This window comes from Pelodiscus sinensis, chromosome 4, assembly GCF_052426305.1.
Source record: "Pelodiscus sinensis isolate ZL-2025 chromosome 4, ASM5242630v1, whole genome shotgun sequence".
Lineage (NCBI taxonomy): Eukaryota > Metazoa > Chordata > Testudines > Trionychidae > Pelodiscus > Pelodiscus sinensis.
This window is the reverse complement of record NC_143055.1, coordinates 118,223,157-118,238,746: the sequence shown is the minus strand read 5'-3', so window position 1 is coordinate 118,238,746 and position 15,590 is coordinate 118,223,157. Positions and strand designations below refer to the sequence as shown.

General features: G+C 40.5%; 1 protein-coding gene across 1 annotated transcript in view; it reads left to right on the top strand.

Moving 5' to 3' along the window:
• GRID2 (glutamate ionotropic receptor delta type subunit 2) overlaps positions 1-15,590 on the top strand; it is a 1,117,109-nt gene that overhangs the window by 695,555 nt on the left and 405,964 nt on the right. The window contains exons 5-6 of the mRNA XM_006111957.4: positions 4,212-4,265; positions 15,100-15,273. Of these exons, the coding sequence (XP_006112019.1) occupies positions 4,212-4,265; positions 15,100-15,273 (228 nt within the window). The remainder of the gene's footprint in view (positions 1-4,211; positions 4,266-15,099; positions 15,274-15,590) is intronic.

Sequence of the window (15,590 nt, the reverse complement as noted above, 5' to 3'; positions counted from 1 at the left end):
TAGAAAGTCAAGGGCATTGTGGAACATTATGTCATGGCTGTAAAGGCATGCCTTGTCCAAGTAATGACTGTTTTACTGACAGATAATTGGATCTAGGCTGGGTTACTGCTAGCTTTGGTTTTTTTTTTTTAATGTTCTAATATAATAATGAACTTGTAAACTTGTGCTTCATAACTGCTGATCAAGAGAACTGTTCTATGCTAGATTGTGTATATTATTTTATCAACCACTTTTAGAAAGCTGCATTGTTCAATGTCAGATTCCTTTAAGTTTCAAAACATTTCCTCGAGGAACAGTCTACAAAATGTTTGATTGGGTTATTTTAATCTTTCTGTTGTGCCCAAACTCCAAATTTTGGTCACATATGAGCATACAAAAGCATATCCAAAAGACATGCAAAAGCACACAAAAGCATTTCCAAAAGGCATCAATAGTATAGTTGGTGATGAGAAAAGAGTAGTGCCTACCCCATTGTGCTAAGCACAATGCACATGCCTAGTAGATCAGAGTCCCTATCCTGAAGAACTTTCAGTCTACCCAGGTGTTATGTCGTGGGGAGTTTCAGAGTATAGGAAGAAATCAGTGGAAAGGCAGAGAGCTGGAGTAGGTGCAAGTGTCCATTTTATTGCATAGCACAGAACTCACCAGAACAAGCCCAGACTAGCTGGGCTGACCCCAGTGACCTACTCAGTTACCATAACAACAAGATCTATATCTACAACCCAATATACAAAACCAGGCATCATCATCTTGCAGCTAGAAGAGTTCTACAAGGAGGGTGAAATACTGACTCTGATTAAGTTAACGAGACCTTAGCATGGATTTCAGTGAATCCAGGATTTTCGACAGAAAGATTGTCACACAGGAAGTCTGTAGCAGAGCCAAGAATTGAACCCACATCTCCTGACTCCAGGTTGAATCACTTAACCCACAAAAAGAAACTAAACTCTCCATAAACTTTTCTGACCCCCATTAACAACCACCCAAACATTCATCTTCATCCCCCAAAAATTCAGAGGAAATATTACTGCAGGGGATGATAATGTTTTCGAGATGTGATTTTTATAATCTTCAGCAACACACTAATGAAATATTTTAAAGCAAATTTTAAACCAGTGTTTCTCAAAGTGGATGGAGGATCCACTCCGAGAAACCTGCTGACTAGCTGCTGGGGTCGGTTTATTTACTAGCTCCACAGCGTGGAGCCTCATGGCTCCCATTGGCTCCAGTTTGTTGGGTGCAAAAGGTGAACCGGGGCCAATGGGAGCTGCGAGGTTGTGTGGCTGCAGAGCTGGTAAATACAAAAAAACACAGTGGCCAGTTAGCAGGTTTCTCAGAGTGGATCCGCCGTCCACTTTGAGAAACACTTTTTTAAACTAAGGTCCTAGCAAATACAAATTTAGAAACTGTCTTACAGTATATACCGAAACTTGGCAAATGCCTGTTAAATGGCTTCTTTACTACATGAATAGCTCTTTCACAGATTCAGTGTTCTGCTAGTAGGTCTGGTAAGCTTCTTTTTACTTAAGTTAACCAGATCCTCTTTGGAATAAGCAGAGCCATAGAACAGGTGGGTGGGCTTTAAGACCCAATGGTGCCCCAGATTTTCGGGTTCCCTGTGCAGCTGCATATTCTGCATATGTGTAAGGAGAGTGCTGTCTGTCCACCTTGTACTTTGTTTGACCACTCTAGTTGTTGCCTCAGACCTGAGGAGGAGCTCTGTGATAAGCTTGTCTCTACCAACAGAAATTGTTCCAATGAAAGATATTACCTCATTCACTTTGTCTTTCTGGGTCACTGGTGTTTGTAGAACAAGTAAATGTTTCATTTGTGTCCATATGTAATTTTAAAAAAAAGTAATCCTAAGAGGTCTTGACCTACTGAAGATGTCTTAGTTGACTGAAGGTTAAAAAGCTGACTGCATTATCTAAATAAGTCAGAAACCAGTTTTGAAATAGAACATCATGTGTGTGATGGGACATCCTTGGGACTGTGAACTGTTGTGCTGAGGCACCACTGGGCATGCTTCCCTGGACAGCCTGGACATCCTGTAACCCTGTCCTGTTGAGCTTAGCTCTCCAGACTGCTCCAACTCAGTCACAGGGACAGGGCCACTCTCCCCAAGACTGCAGACACACACTGAAAGCAGTAGAATGTGAGATCTTTTCCCAGCATTCAGGTACACAGTCCCTGTGGGAGCTGAACCCCAATAAATCTGTTTCATGCCGTACAGATATCTTTACAGTGTAAGCCAGGTACAGGCGATCCAGCCTGCCACTCCCATTCTTGCAGCAGTGAGCAGTGCCACTCAAAGCAGCTAGCTGATTCCAGAGACTCTCTGTGCTGCAGAGAGGGAAACACTTCAGAGCATTCCCTCTCCCACCCCCAGCAAAATCTCTCAATTCCTATTGGTGAGAAACTGACCAATGGGAGCAGAGAGATTTTGCTGGGCACAGAGGCAATGAGCACAGTTTCTCAGGTCCCATTGGCCGTTTTCAAAACCAATACATCCTCATAGATTTTGCTGGGGGCAGGAGAGGGGCAACAAGCAAACCCTCCTTCCCTACAGTGCAGAGAGCCATGTGCACAGCCAGTCAGTAATCTAGGACTGCTGGAAGGGAAGCCTGCCTGAGAGTGTTGCTGGCCGGGAGCTGCTTAGGTAAGCACATGCCAGCCAGAGCCTGCCTCTGGCATCCCACCTCCTTCTGCCCCCAACTCTCTGCCAGACTCTGAACCCTCTCATAAACCCTTCCCCAGGCCACAATCCTCTCCTGCACCCATACCTCCTTCTGGACACTCTACCCCAATCTCCTGCCCTCTGCACCCTCCTCCCTGCTCTGGTCCCAGGTTACAACTCTCTCCTAGACCTTCCACCCCTTCTATACCCCTCCCTCAGGCCAGAATCCTCTCCTGTGCCCATATCCCCTACCAGACCCTGAACTCCAATCCCTTGCCTCAGGTCACAACCCCCTGCTTCTCCCAAACTCCCTCTCAAACCCCATACCCTCTTCTGCATGCCAGTCCCTACCCCAGACTCCTTTCTGAACCCAACCTCCCTCCTAGACCCCGCTGCTCTCCATAGAAAAGTGTGGCCCTTGACCACTTACCAAGAAAATGTTGATGGTCCCCCATCAAAAATTATTGCCCACCCCAGTGTAAGTTCATGAAATTTGTGCTCTTTTTCAGTGTAAAGAGAGGTTCCTTGTTCCCCACAGCTCATAAGTACTTACACTGGGTTTATTACTAAATAAAAGTGATTTTATTACGATTTTATTAAAAGAAAAAATGTAAGTAACTGAGCAAAATAAACAAGGCTGGGGATGAAGTGTCTCCAGTCTGAGGCCATCAGGTTTGGAGTGTTGGAGGGGGCTTAGGATTGGCATGTGGGGTCTAAGAGGCAGTTACTTTACTGGATGTATAGCACTGCTATCCCACCAATCTCTCCTCTTATTCTTCCTTCTCTTTGTTCCTTCCTTGAGTGAGTCTTGACCATAAAGTCAAGAATGACAGCACAGAAGAATCAAGAAAGAAGGGGAGGTAGCCATCTGGGCCCAACCCAAAGACGGCTTGTAGAATCTGTTTCAGTGACAGCTAGAAGGGGGTGGAAGAGACGTGGATGGGGCAGCAAAGGAGTTGTAAGAATAGTGACAAGAGTACGTCATTCTTTATATGTTGTCTACCAAAACTTGCACAATGACACATTCCGCTCTTTCTTTCATTGATAAATCTCTTTTTCCCACCTATTCCTCCATTCACATAATCCCTAGATCTTTTGATCTGCATAAAAAGAATCTCCCGATTTCCTTCCCACACACTTGGTGAACATGGAGAAGGTGTCATGATTTGGAAATTTAGAAGTCTGGCCAGTCTAGAGACAGGGGGTATCATGTCTGAATGCACTGATTCATGCTCATCAAGGAAAAAGCAAAATTGATTTCATTTTCTTCTGAACCAACTGAAATCTATTTTCCTCCGTGATGCCTCTAGTGAAGTGTATTTCCATCTTTAATTAGCAAGTGAAACAATAACACAAATGTTTCTGCAATATTTTGCTAAAGGTTCTCTATACTCAGCTGAATAACAGAGGTCTTTGAGAGCATGTGCTCCTTTTGTGTCATTTGCAGAGAGAATCCATTTCATTTTATTTATCAATTTATTTATTTGGCTTTTATAAGTAAGTTGACTGATAGCTGCTTTGTTCTCTATTTCAGGTCGTGGAGACTAATTTGGTTGCTTTTGACTGTCACTGGATCATTATAAATGAGGTAAGTATCAACTGAATGTTGTTATGAAGCATGAATCCTGTTTTCATACATACTGACAGTGTTCACGCTGGTCTTTGCCAACAGGAAGCAGTAACTCCAGCAAAGTCGAAGCATGGGGGTGAGAACATTGCTTAATAAAAACAGAATGACAGGTTTGGGGGCTATTTTGTTTTGTTGAAATAAAAAAAGCCTTGTATGAATAAAACAAATGAAAAAATACTTCCCTACTGAGTACATTTATCCTTTCCTTTTGGCTTCAGCAGCCTGCTTTGGGAGCTCTTTCATAAAATAAATAAAAAAATCAAAGCAAAAACAACTCTTCTTTGTGACTATTGTGAATCCTTCCCAGTGAAGTGCTTGTTATCCAATTCTGTTTAAATGTTTCTCAAACCTGTCTTCCTCCCTTTGGTCCTTTAAAAAGCAGAATTAAGTAGTTCACTATGGCCTGGAACCAAAACCCACTGAAGTCAATGGAATCTAGATACGTATAAATAGTGACCAGAAGAAACCTTTTTCAACTACAAACGTATCTGTTTTCAAATTTGATCTTTGGGGGTTTTGTCAAAGATGATTGATTAAAAGATCTATTTTTAATTATGAAATAAATTCTACCAAAAATGCTTTCTAGCCAGCATAATATAGGTCCAAAAGCAGAGTAGCTATACATAGAAGACACTGCACAGTGGAGTTATTTTTATGTGGGGAGAGGGTTATACAGCGTTCTAATATTTCTCTGTTATAGAGGGAGTATATTATAATGTCCACAAAAGGCTTAATTCGGAAGGTAATTATTCTCAAATTTAAACTGTACAGTATCTTTTTTAATATATGTATATGTATCTTCTTTATAAAGCATTGTTTAGAAAAATGACATGTGATTCCTGATCTGATCTTGTTTGACCATACACTTATTTTCATGTTAATTCTTTAGGTTTTCATTCTAATAATACAACAACAGAATCAGAGTTGGTTTGTTACTTCCAGTTTATATTAATGGAAAAGTTCACCTGAGAAGCAGCATCTGGTTACAGTCCGGCTCTTTTCTGGCTAAACCTCAGAAAGGTCAAAATGTGAACCTGTAGGCAGAATCAACCAATTTCAGTTAGGCTAGATTAGAATTCAGTAATCTTCCTGGTGATTAGACCAGTTCAGTACAGGTTGGACCTCCCTGATCCAGCATCCTCGGGACCTAACGATCCCAAATGAGGGATTTTGCTGCACCAGAGGATGTCTCATCTGGCTCCACTGCCACCAGCAGCCTCCTACCCACTATCTCTTGCCAGCAGCCTCACTTCCCTGTTATGCCGTACAGCCCAGCTCCTTGCATACTGGTCTCCTGGTGCTGCTGGGCTGTCCCACTACAGAGCCCTGAGCTCTTGGCTCCATAGGGGAGCCCCACTGTGGAGCACTGAGCTCCTGGCCCCGTGGGGTAGCCCAGCTGCAGCGCACTGAGCTCCTGGCCCCTCCAGGCAGTCCACTGGGTTGTGCCTGACTGTCCAGTTGCAGTGTGCTGGGAAGCCGAGCAACACGGGGCACAGCCACCTGCTTTCTCTGGTCCTGGAACACCCATGGTCCTGCCACATGATGGATGTTGCCGAACCAAGGAGTCCCAGATTACAGATGTTCGACCTGTAAATCAATTCCACTATGTGAAGTTAACAGTTATGATTAAATGATCATTTTCTTAGAACTCAATCCAACTCTTTGTGAAGTCAATGGGAGTCTTCCTATTCACTTCACCGGGAGTTGGATTAGGCCCATAATTCATAGAATTAGCCAAAATACTGGTAAATTACTTAGATACATATTGTATTTTATTATCATTTTAGTCAATTTTAAATGAATTTGATCTTTAAATGAAAAACGTTAGCATAGTAAACTGAGAAAGCTCAGCTCATAATACAAGTGATTTCGAAATGCTGTAGAACCTAAATATTCACAAAGGCTACGTCTAGACTGGCATGATTTTCCAGAAATGCTTTTAACAGAAAAGTTTTCCGTTAAAAGCATTTTCGGAAAAGAGCGTCTAGATTGGCACGGACGCTTTTCCGCAAAAGCACTTTTTGCGGAAAAGTGTCCGTGCCAATCTAGATGCGCTTTTCCGCAAAAAAGCCCCGATCGCGAAAATGGCGATCGGGGCTTTTTTGTGGAAAACAAAGCTGAGCTGTCTACACTGGCCCTTTTGCACAAAAGTTTTGCGCAAAAGGACTTTTGCCCGAATGGGAGCAGCATAGTATTTCCGCAAAAAGCACTGATTTCTTACAGTAGGAAGTCAGTGCTTTTGTGGAAATTCAAGCGGCCAGTGCAGACAGCTAGCAAGTTTTTCCAGAAAAGCGGCTGATTTTCCGGAAAAACTGACCAGTCTAGACACAGCCAAATTGAGTTGCTCTGTGAAACAGATTCTGTCCTATGAGCCATATCCAGGCAATGAGAGGGTCAAATGTAGCTTTCTCTGCTCTAACATTCTAAATATTTGCACTATTTGAGGACGTTCAAATCAGATCAGAAACAAGTAAGGTCTGTTCACACTTTGACTTTGACCTATCATTTATAAAATGTCCTTTCATTTAAGATATTTCTTTTGATGCTGCCTTATTCAGACCATAACTAAAATATGAATATATTCCAGGTGGTGAATGTTTGAGAACAGTATTCTGTCTTGTATGTCATTTTACCAGTGCACTACAGAAGAATATTTACCTTTAATCGACTTTGATGGGTATTAGAGATTTGAAAGTGGAGTAATATACCCTTTATTGTTTAGTTTGCAATGTTTGTCCTAGAATATTAGAGAAACAAGTCTAGTGTTATAAGCAAACAAACCACCTCTCTTCCCCTCCCAAATGCAGATCTAGTTGCCAATTATTATGTCCTTTGGATGTACAATATGGACTAGACTAGGAACTTAGTCAGAGCCATCAAACTAGTGACTGTGGCCTACCCTAGACCTAGAACGTAAGTCAGCCTAACTACATCATTTAGGACATCCAAGGTTCAAAGCCCCAGTATAAACACTGCTATGCAGACAGAAGAATTATTCCATTGACCTAGCTACCACCCCTGAGAGGTGGATTTATTACAGCTATGGAAGAACCCCTTATGTCACTATAGTAAGTGTCCACAATCTAGCTGTGCTACTGCAGTGTGTCTGATCTAGAAATACACTGTTTTAAATTTCCAGTCCTCTAGTCTTCAGCATTTAGGAGGAATTATGCAAATGAGAGATGCATTGTTTGGCAAACAGTTAAAATAACTGCTTACAAATAGCTGCCAAATAAAAATTCGGAATGTATTCCATTTTCATTTTGTATTGAAAACAAAACAATCTGAACAGAAATGCCATTCATGAACATGAATCTGCCTAGTTAAGAGGGATTGCATATATTGCTTCAATTATTTGTTTTAAAAGGAAGTAATGCTTCGTAACATTTACTTAATTTTATTGTTCCATTAGTTGATGTTTAAGGTAATAAATTAGCCTTGACAATGTGCATCTAATTGGAATTATTGTGGAAATTTGATATGTATGTGTGTATTTCAAATTTCCATAGTAGTTACCATTAATACATTACCATATATATCAGTGTTTCTTAAACTGTGTTCCGGGTCACACTGGTGTGCCACAAGGCAGTCGGAGGTATGCCGTGGAGAACCACAGAATTCAAAATGTCTGCCCTTAAAGGGGCAGGCAACCTTTTTTTTTTGGTGTGTGGGGGGGGAAGGTGTTAAAAAAATCCTTGGTATTCCTCATAAAAAAATTGTTTGGTGTTCCTCGGTCTTGAAAAGTTTAAGAAACACTGATATATATTGTATTGTATTGAAGGTTCCATTATGACATAATTTCGTATGTCATAACCAATCATGTTTGCACTAGATAATAGTACCAAACTTCTATTTCTGATAAAGCCAAATAAATCTTTCCAAAGATAAAGATAAATCAGGCCCTACAGCAGATGGTGTAGTTCTTTATTTAAATGTTGCAAGATACAGAAGGAAATACAACAAAAAGATGGTACTTTAAAGTGCGTGTGTAACCAGTTGTATAGCCATTCCTTAAAAGTAATTATCAATGGTTCACAGTCATGCTGGGTATAACAAGTGAGGTTCTGCAGGGATCAGTTCTGTTTGATATCTTCATCAGTGTTCTAGATAATGCCATAGAGAGTACTCCTTTTAAGTTTGTGGATGATACCATACTAGGATGTGTGGCAAGTTCTTTGGAGGATAGGATTATAATTCAAAATTATCTAGACAAATTGGAGAAATGGTCTGAGGTAAATAGGATAAAATTCAATAAGGACAACTAGTTTCCCATATAGAAAATGAGAAACAACTGTTTACAAAGGAATATTGTGGGAAAGGATTTGGGATCATAGTGGACCACAGGTTAAACAGGGATCAACAGTGTGACATTATTGGGGGAAAAAAGGAAACATCATTCTGAAATGTATGAACAGTAGTGTTATAAGCAAGACACGAGAGGTAATTTTTCTGCTCTACTCTGCTGATTAGACCTAAACTGGAGTACTGTGTCCAGAACTGGGCACCACATTTCAGGAAAGATGTGAATAAATTGGAAAGGGTCCAAAGAAGAGCAACAAAAATGATTAAAGGTCCAGAAAACATGACCTATGAGAGATTATTGAAAGATTTAGGTTTGTTTAGTTTGGAAAAGAGAAGACTGAGAGGAGCTTTCAAGTATCTAAAAGGTTGTTACAAGCAGGAGAGAAAAAAAATCTTGTCCTTAAACTCTGAGGACAGGACAAGAAGCAATGGGCTTCTTGCATGGAAGTGGTAGGTTAGATATTAGAAAAAACTTCCTAATTGTCAGGATGTTTAAACACTGGAATAAATTGCGTAGATGGTTGTGGAATCTCTGCAATTGGAGATTTTTAAGAGCAGGTTGACAAACATCTGGCAGGGGTGATCTACATCGGGGTGGGGCAAGACACATCTCGAATGCCCACCAAGCCACTGGATCCAGCCCATGGACCAATCTGCCGGGAGACTCAAGCACACAGCTACCACTGTTTTAAATGCAGGGCTGCTCCGTGTGCCTCTCTGCCCTGGAGGGAGTGGAAGGCTTTGTGGAAACAGCCAGCCAATAGGAGCTGAGAGATTGGCCTGGGGGATGGGGGCAACACATGCCTCTTCCCCTCCCAGAGCTGAGCGCCACATGGAGGTAACAGCCTGCATTTTCAAGTGATCTGGGGCTGCGAGCCCAACCTACCCTGCAGGTGTTTCAGGGCTGCTGGCCAGGTGATGCTTAGGTGGGTGCCGCAGCCCTTCCCCTCCCACACCCCAACTCCCTCCCCCAAGTCACCATCCAAACCCTCTGTACCCCGCTGACCCAGGTCACAACTCCCTCCCAGACCTTGTACCCCATCCAAAACCCCTCTCCCAGCCCAGAATCTTCTCCAGCCCCCATAACCCATCCCTGACCCTACACCCAATCACCTGACTAAAGTCACAACCCCCTCCTTCACCCAAACTTCCTCTCAGACCTCTCACCATCTCCTGCAACCCAGTCCCTTACCCCGTGCATCCTTCTGCACCCAAACTCCATCCTAGACTCCATACCTCCTCCACAGAAAAGTGTGGCCCTTGACCACTTTCCAAAACCTTTGAGTGGCCCCCTGCCAAAACATATTGCCCACCCCGATCTAGATGATGCTTGGTCCTGCCGTAAATGCAGGGGACTAGACAAAACCTCCTGAGATTCCTTCCAGTTTTATCATTCTCTCATTCTAAATCAGAGGTCAAGTAATAGATGTGAGACAGGTTTTCTCTCTGTTTCTGTTTTCCTTTTCCAGCTCAAGAAAATCTGGCTAAATCCTCTTGTCTCTTATGTCATATTTGTGCATTCATTATATATTTTATTTTTAGCTGATAGTGGGAATCAAGAGAAATGGTATGCCTGTTGTAATATGAAATAAATGGCTTGTTCATTTATTTATTTGTGTGTGTGTTTTATTTTTAAATAGGTGTCTTACTTTAGTCCTGTGGCACCTTAAAAACGAACATAAATATATACCGTAAATTAGCGTATATAACCCGCTGGTTATACACCTTTTTACAAACCCCACCCCACCCCTCACAGGGTATACATGTCCGCGGGGTATACACGTTTATTTTTACTCACAAGCCTGCGCTGTGCTCTCCGTTCCCCCTCCCGGAGGAGGGTGGTTGTGCCTGGCTATGGCTGTGCAGGGTCTGGGGGCGAGTGTGGCTCCCCTCCCGCAGGCCAGCCAGTGAGTGTGGGTTATAAACGCTAATTCATGGTAGATCATGAGCTTTTGTGGGTAAGACCTACTCGAACTCATGTGATGAAGTGTGTCTTACCCATAAATGTTCATGATCCTATATATTTTTGTTAGACTCTAAGGTACAACAGGACTACTTGTTGTTTTTAAAGTTACAGATTAATAGGGCTGCTCTTCTGAGATTTCTTCCTTAGTGATTAGTTAAACTCATATCTCCTACTGATCTTCCTTCAGATGACAGCCCAAAGCTCTTTGCACTGTTCACAGTTATTATAGGTGAAACACCTCTGAAAAAGTTTGAATCATTAAAGATACACATTTTTCAAACAAGTAAAAGGTTCCCTTCGGTGCATGCACACAGCTCAAACAGATTTAAATGAAGTTTCTTGTGTGCATGCATCCATGCACAGAATTTCTTTTTATATATCAGTCCCAAAATGAGTGGGTTCTAGTTGTTGGGTTTTATTTATTCATTGTTATTATTTTATGAAGAAAAGGCTAGGGTAGGTCATACTGTGAAATTAGCATTCAACTTTTGAAGTTCTGGTAGATCCCAGAAGGTAATTAACTGGATTTCACTAATTAATGTAATGGCACACTTTGAACATCTGCAGTAGATTAATGCAAAATAATTACTTGTGGGGTGTTACAGGGTAGCTGGCCTTCTGCAAGTGGTCAGGCCCTCAGCTACCTATAACAGGCTGTGCTAAAGAGAATGAGACAACCAGCATCCATCTGCAGATAATTGATTAAGTACTGCCCAGCTATTCAGGTCATTACTTAAGAAGCACATGGGCTTTACAAATGGTTACATAGGCTTTTGCAGATGAGCTCACAAGGAAGAAATGCAGGGAAAAGTACTCATCGGGGCAGTTGACTTGGTAGTTGCTCCCAGTGGGAAAAAAAGACAACTGGGGGAAGAACAGTACGCAGAAAGAGAAAGTGCTAAGGGGAGGGCTTTTTTAGGAGGAGTTGATGAGAGAAATTATCAGGAAAGGAGGTTAAGGAAGAGTGATCCTAGCTGGGGAGGCTTCCAAAGAAAGGTGCTATGGATGCCAACCACCAAAACTTGGTCCTGATGGAAGGACTTCCCAGGTAATAGGAGGAACACCAGATAAAAAGAATGATAAGCTGTTCAAAAGGAAGGATCATCGTGGTTTTGACGTTTGCAGGTTCATTGGCCCAAGGCAAGAGACTCTTTTACTGTAGGCAAGAGACCCTGACTCCATAAATCCTACATTGTTATATTGTTTGCTGGGAAGTGTCATTCCTTTGCCGTGGCTTGTCTTGATGGACTTTGTTGTTTTCCGTGAACTGGGTTTCATATGCTTGGACAGAAGTGATAGCGTTATTTATTTTCCCAAAAGAAGCTACCCTTGTGTTCTGGGGCACAGTGAGGAGTCACCTTGGGTGGAGACACTAGTCATCGCAAGAACCCAGAAACATTTAAAAAGAGGGGAGAATCCATTCCAAATGACAAGCAACAGAGAGGCATCTTGACTCATACCTCTGGGGATAGGGCTATATGAGTCTGCATAGGTGGCAAGCATGAGCCATTGCAATTGTTTTAAAATTAATGATTTTAATGAAGCTCCTTGTAATGGGGGCCATCTCCCTGGAGTGTCCCCTGTGGCCTAGTGCAGTGCTGTAGTTAAATCTCGGTGCCTCAATTTCCCCCAGTACACTTTCAGTAAGTCCAGTGAGGCTTATGTATATTTACCTGTTTATTAAACCCTTGTATCCTTCCCTGAACTTGAAATGCAAATAGTTTCAATCTATGAATTAGTCCTTTGATCTAGTTTTCTTGTCATTATAAGACCATCTCTTCAGCTCAGATCTAAATATCAGAATGAATGAAGGATGATCTGATAGTCTGGTTTTGTACAGTAGAAAAGGTTCTTGCCATCAATCAATTCCAAGAGAAAATAGTGGAAGAATTGTTTGAAAGAGGCAAAATATATTTTAATCAAATAGTTCTGATTTAAGATGGATTTATGTTTATGTGGAACAGCTTTGCAATTGAGATGTTAAACAAAAAAGGCAATTTTATTATCATATCAGTACAGTCGACAGAATCTAAGCTGCGTTTGTCATGAATCTGTTCAGTGTATTTTTGTTCTATTGTTTTCATCACTTTGACAATTCCCACATTGCTCATGTCTCTTTGATGTTTGTTTGGACTGCTTTTTGTCTCCAGAAAATATTTCTAAAATACACAATATGCCTAAAAATGTCCAATGACCTAGAGGCACAATCCAGAGAATTCTAATTAAAATGCACAAAACTGCTGAATACAGAAAAAATATGCTGTGCTTTTGGGAGAAAAAATGATAAATATTTGTACAGCTATGAAATATTAGTTCATGGCGCAGCATGGACATGTTGGTATGATTTTTCACTGTATTAAAAAAGTGACATCTTTTCTGTACCAGTATTGGCAAGATGTGGAGAAAAAAAATGTTGATCCATAGTGAACTTCCCCCATAAACACAGTGGCTGATAAAAGGTGTGGTTCTGAATTAAAATAATATTCTTTTTAACTGTCCTCTATGATTATATTTCAGGTGTACTTTAAAAAGGGCCTGCATTTTTGCCAAAGAAACAGCTTTTCTCTTGTAGCTAGTGAAATAATACAGACTAAATGAAAAGATGGCATATTAAGCTGAGAGAAACCATTATCTATGGTACATTAAGGATTAATCGACCAGAAATGCAGGATATTACACTGGACAGAGCTGATGCCATGTGTTATTTTGTTTGCAGAAAAATCTATATTTCATAAAGAGCATAAATAACAGATGAGTCCAAAAGCTATGACATACTATGAAGAAGAATAAATAGGTTTTGTGTAGTCAAGAGAATTGATGATAAAATTCACAACTCTTAGGATATTCTTTTACATAGTTTTAAAGAAAATAAACAAAATAGAGCTATATCTAAACTGTTAGTTTTAAGCATGTTCATTGTAGCCAGAAAAATATTTCAGGATTGGTGTTTACAGTTAAAAACTAGCATATTTAAAAGTGTGTGGTTTGCTGTTTCCCAAAAGAAAATTGCATTGTGATCTAATATTTGAGTGTTTGTGCTTCCAAAATATGTGGTTGCGTACACAAATCATGAAGTTAGAAGCGCAAGTGCACTGATTTGCTCATCTAATTCATTTACAGACATACAGGTGCATTTGCAGTTTACTGCTGCAAAAAAGGGAAGCTAAGCTTTAAACCTTTACGAAAATATACCTTTATGAAACTATACCTCCAATGGAATGCAGAATAACCATGCTGAGATGCATATTGTTTGTTGGGGTAGCCTCAAAATGCTCTTTTTTTTAAAAAATAGTATTCAAAAGTTTTTCTGGTCAGCGGAAGATTATCTAAACTTTTTCAATCTGAAAGTCACGGAAAGCACTATTACAATCTTCATACAATTTTTGCTAATGTCATCATGGAGCATTAAACTCTTTTGTTTTGGACATCAAGTACATTTTGATAAACAGGGTCAATTCGTTAGAGGAAATAAGCAAATTATTCACTCTCTGAGGGACAGACTCTAGGTTTGAGAGAGATTGCACAAGATACATTGTTTTATACTATACAGTATTTCGGTAATGGCTTGTGTGCAGAAAAAATGAACGAAAAGACACAAGGTGGCCCTAAAAATTTGTTGCGTTGAACTAAACTTTTTTTAGGCCTCAGAAAAGATTCAGGTCCAAGTTTTGAATAAAGGTTTGTGTTAATTCTTATTGTTTATTAATCAGTTACCCATACCAAATTCAGGGTCATATCCATGTCTTGTGTAAAACTGCATAGCCTAAGCTCTTTCCTTGCACACATACTTACATACCACAGACTTCTCCAAACCAAAATATCCAATAAATTTTAACTTTGTGATTTATTTAATTTTTTTAACATGTCTGTCCTGAGCTGTGGGTGCTCAGATTTAACTCATAAGAGCAACTTTACAGATAAAAAGCTAGTTTTAAATGAGATGTTGCTATACACAAGAACACATACACAATCTTGAATACTCTATTGCTTTTCTTTCTCTCTCTCTTGCCTCCCCCTCCCCCATGCCCATTTGGATAAATTGTTAGTTAACTACTAAATTATGTACTGTATAGTTTCTTGATATTAATTATCCAGGAAATGAACACCAGAACCTCAATAACTGTCTGCATCCTCAGTGCTCCTTGTGTAATGCCTCACTTAACAATACTTCATTCAATGTCTTCCTACTACTTAAACATCTGCTCTGAAACACTACACAATAAAAGATGAAAGGGAAAAGTGTGTGTATGTGGGGGAGGGGGGGAATCTGAGCTAACTTACACCCTCCAGTCTCTCTTCAGGCTTCAGTGTAGCATATCTAAACACATGATAAACTATAGATATATTAAGCCAGTCAATTTAATGAATACTCATGTGTTTTTCTTTGAGGACATGACAGCACTGAATAAATGCAGTACAGTGATGCCACATCTTCCAGCACTTTCAGTTTGATTTTCATCTATAATCTGTTGGTGACAGTCCTATATTTTAACTTTTCTACATATTCTATGCCTTATCTTGCAGGAAATAAATGATGTGGATGTGCAGGAGCTAGTGAGAAGGTCAATTGGAAGGTTAACAATTATTCGTCAGACATTTCCAGTCCCACAGAACAGCAGTCAACGGTGTTTCCGTGGCAACCACAGAATATCTTCATCACTGTGTGATCCTAAGGACCCTTTCTCCCAGAACATGGAGGTATCTTCATGCCAGTATTTTCTCACCTGTGTGCTATCATTAGAAATATCTGTTGGGAAAACTTTGGGTTTAGTGTAATTTTTTATTGTTTATGTCACAATATATCCTAAAGGTTCATTTAAACAATGAAATAGCTTAGCAGTTTGGGTTGCTGTCCTGTTGACAAGTACTACACATCTTACCTAAGCCAGAGCAAGGCAGAGAAATCCTAGAGAAGAAGCTCAGCACCTAGAGGATGGGATATTGAATTGCTGAGTTTTGTAGTTTATCTGTTCTGCATCGAGAATTGCTTCTGCCAAGCCATGCAATACGAATTT